This window comes from Squalius cephalus (genome assembly GCF_949319135.1).
Source record: "Squalius cephalus genome assembly, chromosome: 24".
Taxonomy (NCBI): Eukaryota; Metazoa; Chordata; class Actinopteri; order Cypriniformes; family Leuciscidae; genus Squalius; species Squalius cephalus.
The window spans coordinates 19,148,108-19,172,250 of NC_137145.1; the positions used below are offsets into that span (position 1 = coordinate 19,148,108).

A 24,143-nucleotide genomic window follows, 5' to 3' on the forward strand; every position below is an offset into this window, starting at 1 on the left:
AACTAACTGGCTGTTAAAAGATAACTGATGATTGTTTCATGAAGGCTCTGATACCATCTGCTGTTTAAACATTGTAAAGCAGATAATTATTTCAGACTTTCATCTAATGTCTAGGATATTCTCATATACCTTACACAAAATGTGCCTCTTCACCTCAGGATGACCTTTATGAATTGTTTGTTTTATGAAATGTCATAATGTCTTGCAGACTTTGCAGAGACAATTACTGATATATGGGGCAGATACATTTTAGGATTGGGCACATGCAGAAGTAAGAACAAAGCTGTATATGCTAAATTGGGTGGAGTCTGAAAACAATCCTGTACATTTTCTTGTCTGACTTAGCACGTTACATGGACATGGTTAAGCAAAACTACAAAATTTTTCAATGTCTTACAAAATGTGTTTGCACAATTGAGAACCACTGTGCTTTGTAAAGTCCCTAGTACCCTGTGGTGCAAATTTAATCAGTACCAAAATTGACATCAGTCAATCAGGATGTGCATTGCTGCAGTATTATATTTTATTACTTTCATCATGATCATTAATTTACACCACATCAAAGTTTATTTAATGAAGCAAGTGGTCACATACATATTTCCAATATAGTGTTCATGCATTAGGATAATCACTTCATTATGAATTCACTTGATATCACACACTGTATCACAGTAAATATTTATGGCACCAAAATAAATTATAATAAATATTTCTTACACAACTATAAATTACACAGTTTTATACAAAACATAAATTAACTAACAGTACAACAAAGCATGAAAAAAAATATTGCTCAGTGTTTGGATTTCTTCCTTTGATTTGATAGGGCCACTGTGCTTATCTATTCCCTTTTAATGCATTCTATGAACATATGGCTTCCTTTTATACTTTATGATACATATGTACTTATAGATATGTAGTGAATTCATTATAATGACAAATTCATAGAATACATTAAGCCATTATACATTACTCTTACCACTTTTTGAAATAAATAAACATTGTTTTGTGACATACTAGTAGTTTGTCAGTTCTAAAATTTTCATCATATTTACATCATATACCACTTGGTCAGAACACTGTTTGACACACTGAGCAACACACAAAAGAACTTCCACTCTATAGTGTAGCGACGATATTCATACAATATTTTCTTTACTACTTAGCAAAACTTTCACAATAAATAAATACCAAGAGCAGCAATGAAAAACGACTTCGTAATCCGTCAGTGTAGACTTGGTGTACTTGATTTGATCAGAGAGATTGAGTAACATCTAGACGTGTAGAAGACAGATTCATAGCTGATTGAAAGACAAAGTGAATGAACAAGGAAAAAAGCAAGACTAATGTTTGGAGTCTCGGGGATAAAACTCAGCCAGAGTGCTCTGAGGAATCCTCTTCAGCATCTCTTTGGGGAAGATTCTCAAGAGCTGCCAGCCAATGTCCAATGTTTCGAACACAGTTCGATTCTCATATGCACCTGTGATACGAAACATGTTAGGTTCATTCTGAAGTAATATATATATATAGTACAGTCCATTGCCATTCACGGAATTTGATTGCATTTGATAAAAAAAGAAAAAGTATACACTATTTTTTTCTTTTTCTTCTTTCTAAATGTCCTTTCACACCAAACTTGAAAAAAAAAAAAAAAAGGATTTAGAATGCAAACAATGCATTCCTAAAAAGCTATTCACACTGGGGTGAACATATTCCTGACAACAAACTAAAGTTTTTGTTTCTTTGTACGGTGCTGAAACAGTTATAGTTATACAGTTCTGTAATCATTCACTCATCTTCAAGTTTGTTCTGCTGAACACAAAAGAAGATATTTTGAAGAATGTGGGAAACCAAACAGCTGCTTGTCCCCATTGACTTCCATAGCATGAAAAAAAAAAAAAAAAAAAAAAAACCTATGGAAGTCAATGGGGACCACATTTGGTTACAGTTTGGTTACTCACATTCTTCAAAATATCTTCTTTTGTGTTCAACAGAACATAGAAACTCAAACAGGTTTAGAACAACCTGAGGGTGAGTAAATTACAGAATATTTGTTTTTGGGTGAACTATCCCTTTAAAATAAGATTTTTGACATCATTCCACAGGTGCCCTCCTGTTGTTACTTACCCTGGGCAATAAAGTTCTTCTCAAATTTCTGTAAGAACTCCAAGTACAACAAGTCATCCGATGTCAGTGCCTCTTCCCCAACCACGGCCTTCATTGCTTGCACATCTTTCCCGATAGCATAGCAAGCATACTGCAAAAGAGGAGATGCTTTGTCACAGTCAAGTCAAATGTCCATACACAATTACCTCAAACCATTAGATAATTAAAATAAACATTTGCATGAAGAAAAAACCCAACAACAATTATTTGTGAAAGAGACCAAGTGCTTTGGTCATAATACAGGTGTTGGTCTTTCTTCGTTTCTTTACAATTTACAATACCTAAAAATATTTGGGATAGAAAGTTTATATATTTATTTTTTGAAATAATTTTTATTTATTTATTTAGCAAGGATGCATTAAACTGTTCAAAAGGGGAAAAAAGACTCTTCACAAAACATTTCAATTTCAAATAAATGCTGTTCTTTTCGAACATTCAATTCATCACAGGATCCTGGAAAAACAGTTTTTAAAATTGATGATAATAATAATAATAAATGTTTCTTGAGCATCAAATCAGGACCATGTGACACTTAAGTCTGGATTAATGATGCTGTAAATTCAGCTTTGTCATCACATAAACAAATTACAATTTATAATATTAAAATAGAAAACAGGCATTTTAAATGGAAATAATATTTCACAATTTTACTGTTTTTACTGTATTTTGCATCAAATAAATGCAGTCTTGGTGAGTATAAGAGACTTCTTTCAAAAAAATATTACAAACCCCAAACTTCTGAACAGTAATGTATGTTCATCCATACTTACCAGCTGATTAGAAACATCTGAGTGGTCTTTGCGTGTCATTCCCTCGCCAATGGCTGATTTCATCAATCGAGACAAAGAAGGTAGTACATTGATAGGAGGATAGATCTGCATAGAAATATCAATGGGTGGAATAAAACAGCACATGAGACTAATTAAAGTGTTAGTACCCAAAAATTAAAACCACTCAATTCATATGGATTAGTTTTACAATCTCTTTGTGAACTTTTTGAAGCGTCAAAGTGGTAGTTGCATAGCGGTCAATGGAGAGTACAGAAAGCTCTCAGATTTTAGTAAAAATATCTTCATTTGTGTTACTAAGATGAACGAAAGTCTTACGGAACGACATGAAGGTGAGTAAATGATGACAGAATTTTCATTATGGGTGAAGTATTCAACTAATGTTCACACTGTAAGCTTGTTTCCATCACTTACCTGTCTGTTATGAAGCTGTCTGTCCACATAAATTTGACCCTCAGTGATGTATCCAGTTAAATCCGGAATAGGATGGGTAATATCTGCAGATAATAATAAGCAAACCATTAAAGTAGAAAGCAAATCCTTTATGATGATATAAGGATTAAAAGATAAGTAGATAGATGTTTGCTGACCATCGTTGGGCATAGTGAGGATTGGGATTTGGGTGATGGAGCCATTGCGTCCCTCCACACGTCCGGCCCTCTCGTATATCGTGGCCAGATCGGTGTACATGTAACCTGGGAAACCACGTCGACCAGGAACCTCTTCTCTAGCCGCAGAGACCTTCAAGACCATGATAAGAGTTTAATGCATAGCAATGAGTAGCAAGTTTAGAATGAATCCTAACGGCTGTCGGTATAAATTCACACATTATATCGTACCTCTCGTAAAGCCTCGGCATAAGAGCTCATGTCAGTCAATATGACCAGCACGTGTTTCTCACACTGGTAAGCCAGAAACTCAGCCGCGGTAAGTGCAAGCCGAGGGGTGATGATGCGTTCAATCCTGAAACAGGGAAATATAACTTTTTGGTCCAAGTTGCTCCCTTATCATTTACTCACGTTCATGTTGTTCCAAACAAGCATGACATTTTTAAGGATTATACTTATTACTCTTCTTGAATTCATTTAGTTTGGGTCTACTTGGAATCATTTAGAACACAAGTCATATAGAATGACAGGAGGGTGAGTAAATGATGACAGAATTTTATTTTTGGGTGAGCCATCCCTTTACTTTCAAGAATATTCGAGAGAATACTGACGTGGGATCATTGGCCAAATTTAAAAAGAGGCACACGTTGTCCATGGACCCGTTCTCTTCAAAATCGGACTTAAAAAATCTTGCAGTCTCCATGTTGACCTAAAGATACAACCAATGTCATGAAGATATCCCACTGGTATGGATGCATATATTTAGATTGAAAACTTTTAATCCGAAGTGCTCCTCACCCCCATGGCAGCAAACACAATGGCAAAGTTATCCTCACTGTAATCCATCACATCTTTGGATTTCTTCACCAATCCCGCCTGACGACAGATCTGTGCAGCAATCTGGGAAAAATAAATAAATCAAGGATCAATTGTTAGATAACTACATTAGACTTAAGTACTCAAGTTCTTAAATTAAAATTGGCATTTTTGGGTAAGGAGAAACAGTCAAGCAACAGAAGTGGACAGCAGCGTGTAAGTGTATTTGTTTTTATTTCTCATTTGATTTAAGCACAGTTGTGATTGCTAGGAAACATTGTTTTGTTTACTGTGTTTTACTGGTAAACTGTGTTTACGATTTGTTCTCATGCCATGTCGTGTGGTTTTTCAGTTTCATTCGGTTAAATACTAAGGTAATGTTTCAGATACTACCAATAATGTTTCAGGCTGGTACATTTGAAATAGAAATCTTTTGTAACATTAAAAATGTATTTAAGGTCACTATAATATATTGTATAAAAGTATTCATTTCTTTCAAGAACCACCCCAAAGAAGATGGACTGACAGCGGCCTCACCTCATTGTGGGGTAGACCAGCCGCAGAGAAAATGGGAATTTTTTGGCCTCTGGCAATACTGTTCATGCCATCAATGGCAGAGATGCCGGTCTGGATCATTTCCTCAGGATAAATACGGCACTGAGGATTAATCGGCTGACCTGCAGGAAGCAGGATGGAATTTGATGGTACATTTATCATCAATGTAATAAAAAAACAAAACACTGATGACAATTTATGAGCATAACAGTTTATGTGGTGCATCACAAAGACAGCCTCATTGAAATGTACCCATGATGTCTAAGTAGTCCTCCGCCAACACAGTAGGCCCTCGATCAATTGGCTTTCCTGATCCGTTGAACACACGACCTGTAATAGACTTCAAGTTTAACCAAATACACATAATAAAAAACATCACATGGCTTCAGAATGTCTCTTTTTTATTATTACCCAGCATATCCTCGGACACAGGTGTACGCAAAATGTCCCCTGTAAATTCACATGTGGTTTTTTTGGCATCAATACCAGATGTTCCCTCAAACACCTAAAAATGAAATAATGAGATGCTACAGATCAGATTACAAAATGGGGGGTGGAAAAGAAAACATGTAGGTCTATTTCAGAAGATGTTATTCCCCGACCTGAACCACAGCTTTGGAGCCTGTGACCTCCAGCACTTGTCCGCTCCTCTTGGTGCCATCAGGGAGAGTCAGATGGACAATCTCAGCATACCTGGGGAACTGCGCCAGGTAACCAGTTAACATTGCATCAAAAACATCAATGGAATCCAGTACTTTCCAAACAAATTAGCTGATGTTTGCAGAAATCCAATACCTTCACTTGATCCAAAATCACCAGGGGTCCATTAACACCAGCCACGGTTTTATACGCTGAGCACACAATAAACATGAATGTCACAACACAAGCGTGTTTTCATAGTCTAGATCAAATCACAAACACAACTAAGGGTTTTCTCTTAATTACACAAAGAAAATCTGTAAGCACTGCATTAAGGAAAACAAATACAGTAAAAAATAAAACACATCACCTGATAAAATATGACATCATGCTATGGTCAAAGTGTCTTAAAAAGAAAAATAAAGAAAACAAATGAGAGTGTGTCATTAATATTATATGAAAACATAAATAACAGATATAAATAACAAACATAAATAACAGAGATGCTCAGAATAAGAAAATAAAACGGCATGATGCCTTAGCAATGAGTTATTCCTATCCTAACATTATTTATACATTTAAGAAATAATTCGATATTTTTATTTTTTAACTAAAACAACTTAAACTTGAGTAGGGAATGATCATGTTTAAATTTCGTTTTTAAAGCTCCTTGTGTTTTGACCATCAATGCATCTGATGATGCTGTCATCTATGGCAAGCCAATTTAACATTATTCCTCACAACTAACTATTTCTATTTTTAGTACTTATTTAGCCTAATTTCTAGTAAAATAAAAATTAGTAACCAGTAGGGGTGTGCGATATTGACAAAAAATGGTATCTCAACATTTTCTGGGATTTTATTGATAAAGATAATTAGACGATATTTTGCTCAGTGTGTTTATTGTGTTGGCACCTTGTCAGGTTTAGAACTGCCGTGGACAGCTGACTCCTAAAGTCTTTGATATTTGTCTGTTCGCAGTACTGACAGAAATGATCTTTTCAAATAAGTTTAAATAGATTTTTACCTTTTATAGGCATTTTTTCCTTTGTAAAAAAATGTTTAACCTAATTAAATGTATGCATCATCTTTTGTCGAATTCTTACATTTGATCAATAAATTAAATTAGAATAATGAGACACAATAGGGCTTTTAGCATAGACTGTAAAGAAATATGGATGCAGTGTCCGTGACGTCACCCAAGGGTTTCTGAAGAGCATTTTTAAAGCCCAAAGTGGGCGGAGCCGGCCGTCGCCATCTTGGTAGCGTCACCACAAGTCACTCCCAGATAACCGAAAATGGGCAAAGAGGCGGGATTAGCTGAGCTGACGTGATGGCTAACAGACAGCAAACAAACGGCTAGTAGTGACAGGAGCGGCAATCCACCTGTCACTCAAGTGGCCACACCCTTAATTATGCAGAGCTTTAAGGCTTAAAGTCCCCATGAAATCAAAATTGACCCTATTTACTTTGTTAGCGCATATTACTAGTCTTGTGGTGAACAATTAATCCGTGCAAGTAAATATATTTTTTTTTATTTTTTTTTTACCATGGTAATCTTTAATCAAAATCTGAAAAGTTACTTCCAGTCTGGAATGGCATCTTTTTCTGATGACGTAGGTTTGACGGCTTGGGTTTAAAACGCTTAACGACTCCCCTCAAACCGTTAGTCTGCTATGAGCGAGAGATGGAGAGGAGGAGCGCTAAAGTAAAACCCCACCCTCTGTTCAATATTCCATTTCACTTGGAAATACGTCATAACACTGGAGAAAAGTCGTTTGCAACTTCCGGTTCACGCGGACTTTAATATGATTTAAACGGATGAGTTATAATGCATTTTAATAGACTAATTCATCCAGTGAAAGTGTGCACTCTAAATGTACAAGCGCACTAGTCTAACCCACTAGACTACATCACGTAGTGTTAGTGTATGCGTGCACTCTCTAGGTGTGTTTTTGAAAAGTGAGGGACATACTAATGTCAGATCGCACATCATTAAAACAACAATCACGATCGTAGACGGTATATATCACACACACTAGCAGGGGTTGAACAGACTAGTCGACTTCAGTGGTCTGCCATGATACTTTAAGATTGACGTCGACAAGTCGCTGATCATTCATGGCCTAAAGAGGGCGCAACATGATAATAAATCTTTGAAGTCCACTTTTACGCTCTGTTTCAGTTAAAAATGACAAATAAATGCATACTCAGAGAGCGCTCCACAAGATATGTTTGATTATACCATCTGAATGCTCAAAATTGATCGCGTGAACCCGCTACGTTCTGTTCAAATGCTCTGATAATAACCGCTTTGTAGGACTATACATTATTTGGATAACTGGTCAAAAATAATTCTGTTAAATCTACATTTTGTTGGATAGAACTGAATAAATAATAATATATTGTTTTTTTTAAATTAATATATTTCCAGTCCAATTTTAGTGTTACTTTCAATAAAAGTGTGGTTATTTTGTTTGATTGTCTTGTATTTCTTAAAATCAGTTTTTGGCCAAGTGTATCCAGAATTTTCAGTTTCAGCCCAGAGTTTTCATTTCGGAGCATCCCCACGTTTAACAATTTTATTCTGTTTATGTCACTTTCAGTGTGAGTCTATTTTTTTGCTTGGTATTGTACATAATATAAAAATAAAATGTATAATAAAAATAGGCCCATATGATTTAATTTATTGATGTGAAAAATAATATTTCTATAATTACTAATATAATATTATATAACTGAAATATAATTGTCCTTATTTGTATGGTAACTATTCAGTAGGTAATAGTTGTTATATGTTATTCTGGAAGTAATGAAAAAAGAACAATAACACAAATACATACTAGTTAAGGAATAGTCTAAAAGCTGAATCGGCTTGCCACTTCATCACGATGCAGATCCTACACGCATCAACCTAAATCCTTCATCATTTTGATTTATTAACATCTAATGTGATGAAAAAACAATCATTCATTTAATTTTTAAGATCATGCAATCAGAGGTAAACGATATGCATGAACAGAGAATATACCCTCTAGTTACTAAACTGACCCTAGATTATTTACCTGACTGCATGTAGCGTATTTATCATAAATGTACAACATCAGAAATGTTAAAATGTTATAAGTCTACAGTTGAAAATAACATGATGATTAGCAGATTCAGTGTAAGTTAAATACAAAACACGTCATTCATTCGTTGCGCCATACACACATCATTGTATCGCTCTAGTGGGGTTCTGTTTGTAAGGGCCCTTCATAGTCAGCACTGGACACTCACTCAATCTCGGCTGAGAAATGTAGTCACGAGTCACGGCAAGGACATTTTCCCGGACGGCGACGTGTTTGGTCCCGGTAACCGCAGATGATATTTCGCTGACAGCTCCGCTCACCATTCCCCTAAGAGCCTTCATGATGACTATAATACTCAAAAATCACCACAGGTCTGAAGCTAAGCGTGACAACACGGCTGCACATGCGCAATAGTGCTTATGTGTTTCTCTCCCCTCCCCTTTTCAAAATCGACGCAGTGGACGATGACTCCCTCTAGAGGTGTATGAGTGGTTGACACGATAACCCATGATGGTATAATAACAGATATTTTCTTACATTTTTCTAGATATTACAATATATTATTAGAGTAACAATGTGAGTAAAATGTTTAACTGAAAATTCTGGAAAAAAATTATATTTATATTCTCCTTTTACTTTATTGATAACAGCACTTTAGCGGCAACAAACCTTTTTTTTTTAAATTTTTTTTTATATGTTCTCCAACATGATTTGAAAATGATCAAAAACAACGAGACATCTGTACAAAGCTCTAGTGCTCGTTGTCAAAATAGTTTATTTTTTGTGTGTGTGACCTAGAAATAAAGTAGAATGTTAAATATTTATTTTTAAGTCATATTGTCTCTTTGTTAAAACACTTCCAGATTTAAAATATATTTTGAAGCCCAGATTTTAAATGTTGCCTCAGACACTAACTTCATGTAAAATTAGTTTAATTTTTTTTTTTTAATAGTTATTGTAAAATTATTAGTCAAGTGGTGCTTATGACTGCATATTCATTTAGATACTACATAAAATATGTACAAAAATCAACAGCTTAAAAATAGACTTTCATTCATATCTTAACCAAAAATCTTGTTTTTTTAAAACGTTAATACAGTATCTGTTATTTGTCAAAAAATGTATCTTAATTTTATACAATGCAAATTTTATTTTTATTTTATACAATACATTTTATTTTCAAATTTAACATACAAGTAATTGCTTAAAATTCTTATTTCAGTTTAAACATTTTATAACGTTAACCTTTCAGTATAACATCTGCAAATCTTAATAGAACAAACAGAACTATTTTTGCTTGCACTTTATTTGACAGTACATGCACTATACTTACCTAAGTACTGGGTAATAGGTCACTACATGGTTTAAGGTTAGGTTAAGGGGTAGGTAGGTTGTACTTAGTTATTACACAGTTATTGTACAGTAATTACTATAGTAAGTACATAGTATGTATATGGGGAACAGGACTGTAAAATAAAGTGCTACCATTATTTTTTATGGGCAAAAACAAAGACATGTCATCTTTCCATAAAAACAAAATAAAAAATAACTATCATTCAAATGCATTTCAGTAACATCTTTAGGATGAATAAGTAGAGATAAAAAGATTAAAAAACACAGAAAAAAAAAGAAGAAGAAAAAAATCAATAATGGACGCTTCACAATTTTTTATTAATTTTGGCCTTAAGAGCTCTGCCAATATCATCTTACATGAGATCTGGTTTTGCATCACTAATCTGAGGAATAATGTATCATTCTCTCATATTAAACTTTATTAAATTGAATGTTACACAATTACAAGACATAACATTTTGGTTCCATTATATTGTATCTTGACAGAAAGAACCCAAGGATTCTTGACTCAATTTTAAAGAACAGTTTATGCCAAAAAGGTTCTATATAAGGAGAAATATCGCAAATGATCGCATAATACTTTCATGTTTAACAGGTTATTTAAGTTCTTTCTTGTGATAAAGTGTGTTTTTAATTCATAACATTTTATTAAAATAAAAATGAATTAAAACAAAATTAATTTAATTAAATCTAAATCCATAAATTATCCCATGATGGGAACCCCTAAAAGGTTATAAAGAATCCTTTAAGGTTCTATATAGAACCTTTTCTTCTAAGAATGAAATAAAAGGTAACCTGAGTCAATATACATAATCAATCCTTCTTCCAAAATGTGTTTTCGTCTCACCCTTATTCACTATGGTCTATTATAAGTCTATTATAAGTGTTTATATTTTAGACTTGGCAGGATGGTTTTGCTGGAAATTGCAGACATACGGCACTCGCCCTTTCTTGTCTCGTCATATCCGAAAAACTGCTCCTGCTACTATGGGTGCTGTCTCAACCTGAAGGCTGAGTCCTAGTAAGGCTGCATATCTTGGCTACCACGTCATCAAGCTCCGTCTCAATTTAAAGGACCCTTGGAAGGCAGCCTTTGTGTCCTTTGGATAATAATAATAATAATAATAATTCATCACATTTATATTTATATAGCGCTTTTCTCTGCACTTTACATAGAAGGGGGGAATCTCCTCAACCACCACCAATGTGCAGCATCCACCTGGATGATGTGACGGCAGCCATATTGCGCCAGAGTGCCCACCACACACCAGCTTACTGGTGGAGAGGAGACAGAGAACAGTCAAGTGTCCTCAAGTGTATCCTTTACGTCTTTCAATCACCCACAATCCTGTGCGCACATTCAATCATGAAAAAGAACTGACAGAAAACGAGTCATACATGTTATCTTTTGTTTTGGCGTAAATTAATCAGGTTTAGTGGCAAATTAAGCCACTGGGAGACCACAGACGGTTGTCATTCACTGTATTGCATTAATAGAAAGCCAGTTCATTTAAAGATTTTTAATACAAAGTATTTTTCCAAAATTAAGTTTTAATTGTATGCCGTGACTGTAGGGGGCGATAACATGTGTGACGCAGCCATGTGCACTTACTAAACCATCTCATTCTAGATTTTAATGCTGAGGAGGACTCTAGCCAGTGTTTTCCTACGGAAGTGGCTACTTTTACACCGTTGCCGCTGGTAGTTTTTGAAGAAACATGATCTTTACCCCCAGAACACGTTTTCACGGATTGGGCTAGTTTTGTCCGTGATTGGGCTAGTTTTTATAAGCAATAGGGCGGGCATTGTTGAGCAGACCTAGCAACCCTGACTCTAGCCTACAAGCCTCAAAAGGACTGGATTAAGAAGGACAGAGCCTCACCAGGATGCAGCTTTCCGTTTGAGAAGCACTCGTGTATGGTGTGGGAGTGGCATAGGTTCGTTGTCATAATTAGCGAGAAAGCTTGTCTTGGAACTGCTAAATCTCGAACCTCTGGGGAATCACCCATTTAAAAAAAAAAAGAAAGAAAAGCCAAACAGAGGAGAGTCTGCCGGCAAAAAGAGAACGTGACAGAGCTCGTAATAAAACAAGAATCAACATTGGCTTGGCTTTTTGGAGACTGTGAGAACGAGGGATTTGAAATGTTGTAAAAGTGACACAGAGATGGTGTTTTATCACTCAACAGGTGAGTAAGGTATTTTATTGAACAGAAAAACTGCCATATGTAGCTCTCTAACAGTTCATTGTAAAGCATTTTCTATTGTGAATGGTCATATTCACCCGAAGCACAACCAAAATAATGTTACATATTGTACCTTTAACTGTAAACCAATGGCAATCTACAGTATAATAAGTATGACTCCTCATACAGCATAGCCAAATCTGCTGTCATACTTTGCAGTGCTGTAGCTGGTGTTAGTAGAGGGTGGATGCTCAGTTTGGGTTTGGCCCACCTGGCTGTAGGCCACACCTGAACGGAAGCTGGAGATTCGGCTGGTAGGACGGCTCTCAGGTGCAGGAGCATCCTCTCTTTAAAGACAGAAAGAAAACAGAGCCAGAATGTCTTGTTATCATCATCAAAGTTCACATGATTGAAGGAAATGGAGGGATTCATGGAGGAAAATGGAGGGGTCTTATTACCTAATCTCATTGGAGAACTCTTTCTGCTGTCGATTCCTGTTACATCTGAAGACGAGAAGCCATATAATGAGCAGGACGATCATGATGAGGAGTAAACACCCAACAACGGTGCCTGTGATGACCCCCGCTCTGTTAGGAGCTGTGAAAGATTATGATTATTAAGACTGACCATTATGAATAATCAGTTAGCATCAAATCACTGGAGTGTGTCTATGCGCTTCACATACGCTTCACAGCTTGAAGGTTAAGCCGACAGCTCTCTTTCCCGACGGAATTGGAAACTTCGCAGGAATAGACACCGGAGTGGCTTACGGAGTGGTTACTGATTAGAAGTTCTCCTGTGAGGGAGTCTAATGTATAGAGAGAAAGAAAAACATGCATTAAATCTCATTAATTAAAATAAATTTGTGGGCTTCTTTTCCTCCAGTATGTTAATATAAATAGGTGCAAATCCTCCACAGAAATGAATTGACAAAACGTCCCATTGACAAAATGTTTTTTTTTTTTACTGAGTATATATAGACAATGCAATCTCATATATATATATATATATATATAGATAGATAGATAGATAGATAGATAGATAGATAGATAGATAATAAAATACATAATAATAACAATACTGACAATTAAACTTTCTTTCTAACAAAATTTATTTAATGCTCTATAAGGATTTTATTTATAAATAAAATAACTTAGGTTTTTCTCACATCTGATTTGCTTTTATTACCAATTAATTTATTTAAAACACTTTAACAGTGCTTGAAATTAATATATTATATAAGTCTCATAACTTCACTTTTGCATAAAAAATGAATAAATAAAAAACTTCTGCACACTTTTAAAAATAAAGGATTAAAAAGGGTATTTTTCCACAGCAATGCAATAGAAGAACCATTTTTGACTTCCCAAATAACATTTTAGTCATCAGTTCATAAAATAACCATTTTCTAAAAGAACATAAAAAAAAATCCATTTTAAATAACCTTTTTGTGGAATGGAAAGGTTCCATGGAAGTTAAAGGTTCTTTATGGAACTATCAATGTCAGTAAATAACCTTTATTTTTAAGGATGTATTGGGACTAAATCAAATAAATTGTTCAATAATCCATACAGTAAATTGTATTGGCTCCACATTCTTTTGCAAAAGCCATAATTTATATATCAAAATAAAAGACGTAATTTAGCTATCAAAGTGATGGTTTGCATACTGTTTTATAGACTCAAAACTGTTTGGAATCACTGATGGAAAAGCAGCATTTCATTACAATACGTTACCACCAGAGGTAGCACTAACTCTGAATGGCGTCTGGAGGAATGGAACCTCCACTCTCTCTCCTCCATGAATACAGCAGAGGTGCAGAGCCTTGATCCGATCTGCAGCGGAGAGATGCTGTCTCACCCACAGCTTCGCCAGCATCAACCCAACACTTCGGCACGGACGGCCTCACTACCATACAGAGAGAGCCAAAACACTGTTATTCTCCCATACATATTCAAGGCTGTTTGAATGATTGCATTGTGCAGTTCTGTAGGGAGCCGAAAGCACTGCTGAGAAATGGTGCATGCTTTCCCTCAAAGACTCTTCTCTTCAATGTAATCCTTTCAAAATCAAGGAAAAATCCAATTTTGAACAAAAAGTCTTCTACTAGAAGAAATTGGGAACTTTTGTTGGAGGTAAAACAGGTTGCCTGAACACTTCTCCTCACTTCTATTGGTCAAACCAACCGATAGCTCCACCCCCAAACTCACACCATTGGTTGAGCCCTTTGTTGCTGTGAGAAAAATCTAATTCTTTGTAATGGAAGAGTTTATTGAGCCTTTAGACAAAATATTTTAAAAATCAAAAAAACTTTGCATATGTGTTTTTTGTTGAGTATTATACAGGTGCTGGTCATAAAATTAGAATATCATCAAAAAGTTGATTTATTTCAAGAATTCAACTTAACAGGTGAAACTAATATATAGACTCATTACATGCAAAGTGAGATATTTCAAGCCTTTATTTGTTATAATTTTGATGATTATGGCTTACAGTTTATGAAACCCACGAAATCAAAATCCCAGAAAAATAGAATATTACATGAAATCACACAGTAATTACACAGTAATCCCATGGTCATTGAACCAGGTTTTGGTTCTTTTGGCAGTGTGGGCAGGTGCAAATCCTGCTGGAAAATGAAGAAAGCATGAAGTGCGCTGAAAATGTCCTAGACAGCTGTGTTGACTCTGGATTTAATAAAGCACAGTGGACCAAAGTCCTCTTTTCTGATGAGAGCTAATTTTGCATCTCATTTGGAAACCAAGGTCCCAGAGTCTGGAGGAAGAATCAAATCCAAGATGCACACAATCCAAGATGCTTGAAGTCCAGTGTGAATTTTCCACAGTCTGTGTTGGTTTGGGGAGCCATGTCATCGGCTGGTGTTGGTCCACTGTGCTGTCCACTCAACACAGCCGTCTACCAGGACATTTTCAGAGCACTTCATGCTTCCTTAAGCAGACAAACTTTATGGAGATGCTTCCTTCATTTTCCAGCAGGATTTGCACCTGCCCACACTGCCAAAAGAACCAAAACCTGGTTCAATGACCATGGTATTATTGTGTAATTACTGTGTGATTTCATGTAATTGTCAGGTTTGCATACACGATGCAGACAAGATGGTAGGTTTGATATTTTAATAGCAGAATGGATTGGACACAGCGTGAAAGGTGAGTAAACAGGAAGTAGATAATCAGATGAAGCTTAACTGAATGATAACCAAGTCTATCTCTCTCTTGCAGATGAAGATGAAGTTTCTCTGAAGACAGGCTGAAGAAGATCGGGCTCGACGGTGAGTATGCAGGTAGGTAATGTAGAGGGTCTGTGAGTCTTGTATTGACGAGACCAGACGAGGAGTGAAGGGAGAGTGCTGAATATATAGGGCTCGTTAACGAGGGAGTGCAGATGATGATGATGATGGCTGATAGAGTGCAGGTGTGCCAAGGAGGATGATGGGGACAGACGGTGAATGTGACATTACTCCCCCCTCCCGCAAGGCGCGACCCACGCCGAAGGCAGCAGAACACGGGAGGGGAGGTTGACCGGGTGTAGAATGGATGGACTCCAGGATGGTCCAAACGGCCATGGTGGAGCAGACTGGTCAGGGGGCCATGGCGGAGTAGGAGACCACCCCTCGGGCGGTCCTGGCGGAGACGACCCCTCTGGCGGCCATGGCGGAGACTTCCCTTCGGGCAGCCATGGCGGAGACTTCCCTTCAGGCGACCATGGTGGAGACTTCCCTTCGGGCAGCCATGGCGGAGACTTCCCTTCGGGCGACCATGGCGGAGACTTCCCTTCGGCGACCATGGCGGAGACTTCCCTTCGGGCGACCATGGCGAAGAGGACTTATAACCCCCCCCCCCCGAAAATTTCCTTGGGGAAATTATCAGGCTTTGACACTGGGCTGGATGAGGCAGGGGGCGAAAGCGGCTCTGGGCTGGACAGGACCAGAAGCGAAGAAGGCTCTGAGCTGGACGGGACCAGCTGCGAAGAGGGCTTTGTGCTGGACGGGACCAGCGATGAGGGCTTTGTGCTGGACGGGACCAGCGATGAGGGCTTTGTGCTGGACGGGACCAGCGATGAGGGCTTTGTGAACTCTGGCTCTGGCGAGCAGGCAGCTGGCTCTGGCTCTGGCTCTGGCGGGCAGGCGACTGGCTCTGGCGGACAGGCAGAATGAGCGAGTTCGGTAGTACTGTTGGGACGTGGGGCATCCCTGCGAGCTCCCCAGACAGACATCAAAGCAGGATCAAACAATTTAGATGTCAGATCGACACTATTGGAGATCGGCTTACGCACTCTGGGCCAGGGGATTCCAAGAACAGGTCCAGGACGAATACGGTGCTCAGCGGGGAGTGATTCTGTGGGTTTGACTGGTCTAACAAAGTGAACGGGCTCTGCTTCGCCCACAGTGAAGGGAGATCCACTGAATAATAAAACAAAATCAATATACTGGGCCAGAGTACATTTGGGGTCGACATCGGGTAAATAAAAACTCACTTCCTGGTCCAGACCGATCCAGAAACAGTCTTTAACTTTTGCATTGTCCAGGGGATCCAGGTGGCAATAAGTCAAAAACTCACTCACATAGTCCTCTATGGAGCGGCCATTCTGGAAGATGGAGCAGAGTGTATATATAGGATCCATGGTGGTCCTTAAATCCATCCAACTGGATCTTGCTGTAGTTTTGGTCTGGTCTTCTGTCAGGTTTGCATACACGAAGCAGACAAGATGGTAGGTTTGATATTTTAATAGCAGAATGGATTGGACACAGCGTGAAAGGTGAGTAAACAGGAAGTAGATAATCAGATGAAAGCTTAACTGAATGATAACCAAGTCTATCTCTCTCTTGCAGATGCAGATGAAGATGACGAAGTTTCTCTGAAGACGGAATGAAGACAGGCTGAAGAAGATCGGGATCGCCGGTGAGTATGCAGGTAGGTAGGCAGGTAGGTAGGTAGGTAGGTAGGTAGGTAGGTAGGTAACATAGAGGGTCTATGAGTCTTGTATTGACGAGACCAGACGAGGAGTGAAGGGAGAGTGCTGAATATATAGGGCTTGTTAACGAGGGAGTGCAGGTGATGATGATGATGGCTGATAGAGTGCAGGTGTGCCAAGGAGGATGATGGGAAGTGTAGTGCACACACAGATGAGGAAGACAGACGGTGGATGTGACAGTAATATTCTAATTTTCTGGTATTTTGATTTCGTGGGTTTCATAATATGTAAGCCATAATCATCAAAATTATAACAAATAAAGGCTTGAAATATCTCACTTTGCATGTAATGAGTCTATATAATATATTAGTTTCAACTGTTAAGTTGAATTCTTGAAATAAATCAACTTTTTGATGATATTTAAATTTTATGACCAGCACCTGTATATGCACATCAGGAATCCTACATCAGGATTTTATGGCTCACATTAGGCTATGAAATGAGAATAATGGAGTTCATATTCAATGGGGAAAAACATCTGCGTTTTATTTAGATGCCCAGACTGGGCATAAATATGCAATTTGGTGCATATGCTGATATTTCTATGGCCAAAAAGTAACATGAAATTCTGATAGCGTGTGATGTAAGTCAATGAGATCTATTTAACAGTATAGCAGACTACTTAGATAAAATGCATATAAATATCAGTTGTCACTCTATATCTCCCAATAATGTGTTATAACATTATATTTAAATGCTTAGATTTATGATCAAATCTCTGTAGTTTTTATTATTGGGGGCAAATCATAGTGCAATGCAATATTGTATAATGATTATTGGAAGATGTACAAATACATTTTCCTTAGATGCCTGATGTATCATATACTCGCAATTTAATGTCATTTTAATGTAGGGATTATGGATAAATTCTTTAAATTGCTTTATCCATGATCCCTAATCCCATAAAAAATGTAATTAAATTCTGGTAATCTTTAATCAAAATAACTTCCCCTCACTCTTGCAGTGACATCTCTTCTCTTCTTTGATGTGTTTACTGAAACAAGGGCGGGGCAACCTGTCAATCACATGAGATCGACCAATAGCAAACCACAACAATCCAATCAATTCCACATGGACAAAATCAAGCCCCGCCCTACATTTTTTCTTGCTCGAGAAGCCGTTTCACTCGAATAAACGTCACAATAGGGAAGAAAAGATTATGGCAGCAACTTCTGTTTCAGTGGCGTCTTTAAAGATTCCTCATGGAAACGATCTGTGTAGTATTCAAAGACTGGAAATACATGACATTACCCATCACAATCAGAGATATTTTCCGACTGTCCACCCCAGGTGCCTTTTTAACTTTGCACTGATACGTTCCAGCATGACTGACCATCAGCGAGGTGATAGATAGAGATGCATCTCCCTGGGCAGGGTCTACAGCTGTGAAGTCCACACCTTTCATTAAAGCAGGGTCACCATGGGTATATCTCCTTCCACCTGTATATGATATGATCTAATAGACAACAGATTTAAATAACAGTTCAAGTTGATAGTTGTTTTTCAACACATATACGTAAATCACCAGTAAGAGTCTGGTCAAAGGAGTGCCTAAGGAGATTATATCATTTCATTGATATAAGCAGAGCCTTACGCACCATCTGGTCTTTTTTTGTGGTGTCTGGACTGACAACTGACCACTCAATGTCAAGCTCGCCGATGTCTGCTGGACTTGATGTGTAGGTGCAGTCTAGTGTAACAGGTTCCCCTTGAGCCATCTGCATAGTCTGTGGTCCACTGGAGGTCACTTTCATCGCTACTGACACATCTGCAAAAGATTGATGTGCATCTACTTGCAAAATTCTCTGAGGAGATGTTTAGTCATGACGTCAATGGCTATGCCAACCTAGAAGGCTTATCGATATCAGCTTCTCTTCATTTTTAATGAGATTTTAGAACAGTATTTTTTTATTTAAGTAAAAAAGGCTGCTTAACTACTTGAAGAAATGTTCATGTTTTGTTAAATATTATTAATATGAAAACCAAAATCTGCCAAATTTACCTTTGGTAAAACATAATTATGAGATAAAAAGTCATTATTATGACATAAAAAGGTCTAAATTATGAGATACTAAATCATAATTATGAGATAAAGATCAAAAGATGAGATAAAGATCGAAAGATGAGATAAAATTTCATAATCATGACAAGTCAAACTTACAAGATAAAAGGTATTATGTCATAGAAGATGGAATTATGCAATTTGTTATCAACTTAGCACACAATGGTTTCAGAGTTCATATTTTAGGTATGACTGTGTATTTTTTGTTGTAGAACATGACTTTATTTTACACATTAATTGAAAACTACTATTCTAATTTCAGATGGAATCCATGGACTGAAAATGCAAACTCTGTCATTTTAGAACTACAAACTGAATACAAATGTTTTCAGACTGTAAATATAGAATTTGCTCAACAAACTACAAAGACACTTTTCTTTGAACTATGATATATTAAAGCTTCAAATCTAATTGAAAATTAAATAAGTTATGAGAATAACTAGTCTTTTTAATTATTCTGTTCTTTCTAGGTCATTCAGCTTTTTTTTTCTTTGTCATTTAAAGTCTAAGGATGATTATTTTCAATTAGCCTGTAATTCCAAAAATCCTGGTTTCATACTGAAGTTCCATCCTGGTGCTCCCTCATAAATGATTCATATGGGCTCATATAATGAAACTCTCCAAATGACTAATATCTGGATTTTGTCCAGCTTGTGAATAAATCCCATCATACATCCATGACTTGGATGAAGGAAAACTTTCAGGCCTAATTGAAGAATTTTAGCAGGGTTGTGAGCAGAATGCCATATTATCTGGTCTAGTAGCTACAAATGGTGCTGGAAATCAAGTTTGAAAGTACAATAAGTTTTTTGCAAAGAAACTTACTTGCTTTGAGAAACACGGCGAGCGCAGTCAATATCACAAATGAGGACAACGGGAACAAACTTCTTCGTCTAACACAAGGCCATTTTAGACATCTGTGAGAGATGAAAGTAAAAAGAGGGTGAAAGCTAGAGGAGAGGATCATGACTGAAAGAAGTTTGAGGAAGATAATGAGCATGTCTTGCTGGGTACCATATTTTGAACATTTAGTTCTTACATACAGTAGGCCTACAGTACCTTGTGTTGCAGCAGCAGTTTTGTACATTCATGTTTGGACACCCTTTTTTGTGCCACTTCCTCTCATTCAGCTGAGTGAAGTTTTTAAGACACACGCTTAAGCCTAGAAATGAAAAGAGACTGCAAAAAGGATAGATATTTTACACCAGTAATTTGTTCGGTCTTAGTTTGTTATTTTGGTAACACTTTAAAATAACATCCCATTGGTTAACATTAGTTTATGGATTAACTAACATTAACTAAAAAATAAGCAAGACATTTGTTTCTGTCACAAGTGGTTGCAGGAAGGGAGATGAAGATGAAGATGAAGATTAAGTTCCAAAACGTAATTAAATGAAAGTTAACACGAAAGATAAACAGACAGGCAGGGCAACACACGCTAAAAGGAACGTAGACACGAGAATGAATGTGAGGGACCAATTTATATAGCAAACACAAATGAGGATGATTAATAGAACACAGCTGACACAAATTAACTTATATTGAGGAGCGGGAAAACTGAACAAATGAGCACATGATGGGAATGAAAACAAACTAAAAGTCCATCATAAAGAAACTAAATTGAACATAATGGTGACAGAACGCCCCCTCCCAGTAGGTGCGACCTCGCGCCGTAGTAGCAGAGGTGAGGGAGGGATGGAGGGGGTGGAGAAGGAGGTGGCGAAGGAGTTGTGACAGGAGACGGTGACAGAGGATTGATGTGAGGATGACGATCCCCTGGCGGCGATGATGGCAATAGTCCACAGGCACAGACCCAGAGCTCCCCAGTACTGACAGCCCACGGCGAAATCGAGGGAGGGAGGAGCCAAGGTGGTGTAGTGGCTGAGGACAGCTGGGGGACGACTGAGGGAGACGTGGCCGATGGATCCACAGGAGCAGACGGAGAGCCGATGGAATCGAGCGACATCACTGGCTATGCAGACCAAGGCGATGCCACGGCGACGAACGTCTGAGGTGGAGCCAGAGAACCCGAGGGCTGAGATGGAGCCGGTGTGATGGAGGACAGAGGCGACGCCGAGGGGAAGGAGGAACTCACGGCAGCCGTAGGGGTGGAGGGACGGAGTGCAGTGGATGGCCTGCAAGTCTGTTGCAGAAAGTGGTGTGACGACTGACCAAGGGGGAGCCGGCAGGACGAGGGAACCCGGTGGAGCCGAAGGTGGGAGGAGCCAAGACGGAGCCGACAGGCCGAGATGGAGAGAAGAGATCCGAGGCCAGAGGCGAAGCCACAGGATCCTCTCGCACTGACGCTGCTGGTGGTAACACAACCTGCAGCTCGACGTCATAGCAGGGCTTCCACGGAGACGGCGCAGGGCTGCTGATATCCGGCAGTGGCGGGGCTGGAGGACTGGCTGAACTTCACGGTGATGGCAGAAGAAATCTCGACAGAATGATGGTGAGTATGACACAGTCTATGTAGGTCGATGAAAATAATAGTTCATAGTTTATACAGTCAATGGTACTGTTCCAAAACAGCAATGATAAAGGTACCAGGTGGGATAGGGTGGGAGTCGATAAATCCTCATTGAAGTCAATCAGCCATTCCTCATCGTCTGTAGTCACGACTCCCTCGTCCGCTGATGTGGTGGGCTCACGCCCCTGGTCAGACTCATGATGGAGCTCCACTTCCGGGGCGAGGGTCAGCTCTTTCCTCTTCTCCTCGAGCTCTGGCTGATGCGTCGCTGCGGGGGGTAGCTCTCCGTCTGCGGGGGGAATTCGCCACACGAATTCTCCGCGGTCGATGGTGGTGATTTGGGCTCTGGGTCTGGCTCGGCTCGTGTTCTGGATCGGGGAAGGATGCTCTCCAGACACTGGATGATTGCTTCTTTCCAGTTCAGACCGGTACAACTGGATGATGATAGTTCGCCCCAATCCAGAACAGTGACTTCAGGGTCTTGTCGTCGAAGGGGCAGGTGATGGCGAGACGGAAAAACTCCTCTGAGAAAGACAAAAAATGAGCCACGGTCGCAAACTTCGCTGCGTAATCTAGACATGGTTCGGTCTTCTGTTACGGGTGGTTGCAGGAAGGGAGATGAAGATGAAGATTAAGTTCCAACATGTAATTTAATGAAGATAACACGGAAGGTAAATAGACAGGCAGGGCAACACACGCTAAAAGCAACGTAGACCGAACAGAGGGGACCAACTTATATAGCAAACACAAACGAGGATGATTGAAGTCATTTCAAATTAAATTACATTAAACTGGCATACAAAAATGAGTTGAACTTTTAAAATAAAGTTGAAAGTAATGTAAAAACATATGTTGTCATGACTTACTGATCATTTCATTTTTTTAGTGTATATGTTGAAGTTAACATCAACTAAGATTAAGAAAGGATTTGTTTTATTGTTTGTTCATGTAAACTAATGCAGTTAACTAATGTTAACAAATGGAACCTTATTGTAAAGTGTTACTATTTTATTTTAAGCATTAAATTATTTTTAGAGTCACTTTACTAGCGAATGTCCACAAAATGTCCCAAAATTAGTAATTCCCACTTGTTTTAAAGTAATCCAATGGTAGTCTATAATTAATGCATATAAATAGAAAAAATAGGACACAAAACCTGGAAAATATTACACTTTAGCAAAAAGTAAAAAATACGCACCTGTTGTGACCCGAGGACATTCACAGAGTGAAAAGTTTCTTATCTACTTCCTACTGAGAGAGAAAAAACACATCTTTGTTGTTTTTCTTTTTGTAACGCACTCCATTCTTCCTCCTACACTATTTTGAGAGCCTGTAACCTCATTGTTCACCAAAATCTATCCTGCACCATGCATTATACAACACAAGACGAAACATTTTGGGTGCTTTTATGCTGATCGACTGGAATAACTGGTTCTTCTGCATGAATGTTCATCTGAGCAGGAAAATAGGCCATGAAAACAGATAAAATGGAATTATTTATAGAAACTTACAGATGGAGGGCCAGTTCATCTCTGTGCTTTAGTCCTCATGCACGTCACCTTCTGAATGGCTCCACTGTGAGACAACAAGTCACTTCTGGTATCAAGTGAAGGTGGTGCCATGGTGATATGGTCCACGGAGACTGGTCTCAGGTGACAACTGGTTACTCCACTCAGAAAAACAAAGGACACAATAATAAGTTATTATAACGATTAAGTATACACATGCCGGGCATTTTTTATTTTATCAAAAATAAACAGTTTTTCTTTTCTTGCTATGCAGTGGAAGTCCATCTAAAGGTGGTTCTTTCACAATGAACAGTGAGGCTCCACACATCTTCATGAATAGGCCACTGCAACCTTATCTTTAAGAAATGCACATGCTTGAATATAATGAGAACCATTAACATAACTGAAACGGAGAACGATTACTTACATTTAAGACATTTCACAGCTGCTCCAGCTTCACATGTGAGGCTGTGATAGTCAACAGATGGCAGTTATGCAATTCAGAAAGACAGGTGGGAAATGAAATGTTTCCTAAAGAAATACAAATAAACAAGACCATTTTTTCCCCCAGTTAAACCAATTCTAATCATTTGGGCTATGCTGGTTAGCAGACTATCCATACAGTTAAAATGCATACAATATATAGTAAATATTATAGCAAATATGAGCACATATGGTTTCACAATAGCACATGAGAATGAGATCACAACATTTGCTTCATGACCTGATCACAACTTTTTCTTTAATTTCCATGAAACTCTAAATCCTACTTTCTACACTATAGAACTACATTTCTGAACAAATGTTCTGCATGTCTCATGTCTAAATCAACTAATGCTCAAATTATTATTCAACATGATAAAGCTACATGTATTTTAAATATTACACATTTATACAATGTCACTGTCAGAAAACAAAAAACTAAAATCGCT

At 38.0% G+C, this 24,143-nt stretch overlaps 2 protein-coding genes across 4 annotated transcripts; both read right to left on the reverse strand.

Moving 5' to 3' along the window:
- Window positions 1–490: 490 nt before the first annotated feature.
- On the reverse strand, window positions 491–9,061 carry atp6v1b2 (ATPase H+ transporting V1 subunit B2). Its single transcript, XM_079860845.1, has 14 exons — window positions 8,852–9,061; window positions 5,729–5,784; window positions 5,536–5,634; window positions 5,345–5,438; window positions 5,186–5,263; window positions 4,916–5,055; window positions 4,361–4,462; window positions 4,174–4,271; window positions 3,794–3,917; window positions 3,545–3,695; window positions 3,369–3,451; window positions 2,937–3,041; window positions 2,128–2,257; window positions 491–1,480 (listed from the first exon to the last, which is right to left on the reverse strand). Exons 1-14 carry the CDS (start codon window positions 8,982–8,984, stop codon window positions 1,344–1,346), a joined length of 1,530 nt encoding a protein of 509 aa, XP_079716971.1. The 5' UTR covers window positions 8,985–9,061; the 3' UTR covers window positions 491–1,343.
- Window positions 9,062–9,783: 722 nt separating this feature from the next.
- vsig8a (V-set and immunoglobulin domain containing 8a) lies at window positions 9,784–23,810 on the reverse strand. 3 transcript variants are annotated; one of them, XM_079860512.1, is made up of 11 exons: window positions 23,639–23,810; window positions 23,215–23,374; window positions 22,902–22,954; window positions 20,293–20,412; window positions 20,059–20,150; window positions 18,770–18,939; window positions 18,423–18,627; window positions 13,935–14,087; window positions 12,865–12,987; window positions 12,638–12,776; window positions 9,784–12,526 (listed from the first exon to the last, which is right to left on the reverse strand). In XM_079860512.1, the coding sequence occupies exons 3-11, from the start codon at window positions 22,919–22,921 to the stop codon at window positions 12,361–12,363; spliced, it is 1,188 nt and encodes a 395-aa protein (XP_079716638.1). In that variant the 5' UTR covers window positions 22,922–22,954; window positions 23,215–23,374; window positions 23,639–23,810; the 3' UTR covers window positions 9,784–12,360. The 3 variants fall into 3 exon arrangements, with proteins under 3 accessions (XP_079716638.1, XP_079716640.1, XP_079716639.1); XM_079860514.1 differs by lacking the exons at window positions 23,215–23,374; window positions 23,639–23,810 and adding an exon at window positions 20,850–22,227 and having other exon boundaries at window positions 20,293–20,395; window positions 22,902–23,109; XM_079860513.1 differs by lacking the exons at window positions 23,215–23,374; window positions 23,639–23,810 and having other exon boundaries at window positions 20,293–20,395; window positions 22,902–23,109.
- Window positions 23,811–24,143: the final 333 nt, after the last annotated feature.

Excerpts from the sequence above, each read along its gene's own strand:
- atp6v1b2 (XM_079860845.1), bottom strand. The coding sequence starts at position 8,984 with ATGAAGGCTCTTAGGGGAATGGTGAGCGGAGCTGTCAGCGAAATATCA. Across the intron at positions 4,463-4,915 it reads CTGGTCTACCCCACAATGAG|ATTGCTGCACAGATCTGTCG; the intron begins GTGAGGCCGCTG and ends TATTTTTCCCAG. Across the intron at positions 2,258-2,936 it reads CAGATGTTTCTAATCAGCTG|TATGCTTGCTATGCTATCGG; the intron begins GTAAGTATGGAT and ends CCTCTTTTGCAG.
- vsig8a (XM_079860512.1), bottom strand. The coding sequence starts at position 22,921 with ATGTCCTCGGGTCACAACAG. Across the intron at positions 12,777-12,864 it reads TAACCTTCAAGCTGTGAAGC|CTCCTAACAGAGCGGGGGTC; the intron begins GTATGTGAAGCG and ends AATCTTTCACAG. Across the intron at positions 12,527-12,637 it reads GAGTTCTCCAATGAGATTAG|AGAGGATGCTCCTGCACCTG; the intron begins GTAATAAGACCC and ends CTGTCTTTAAAG.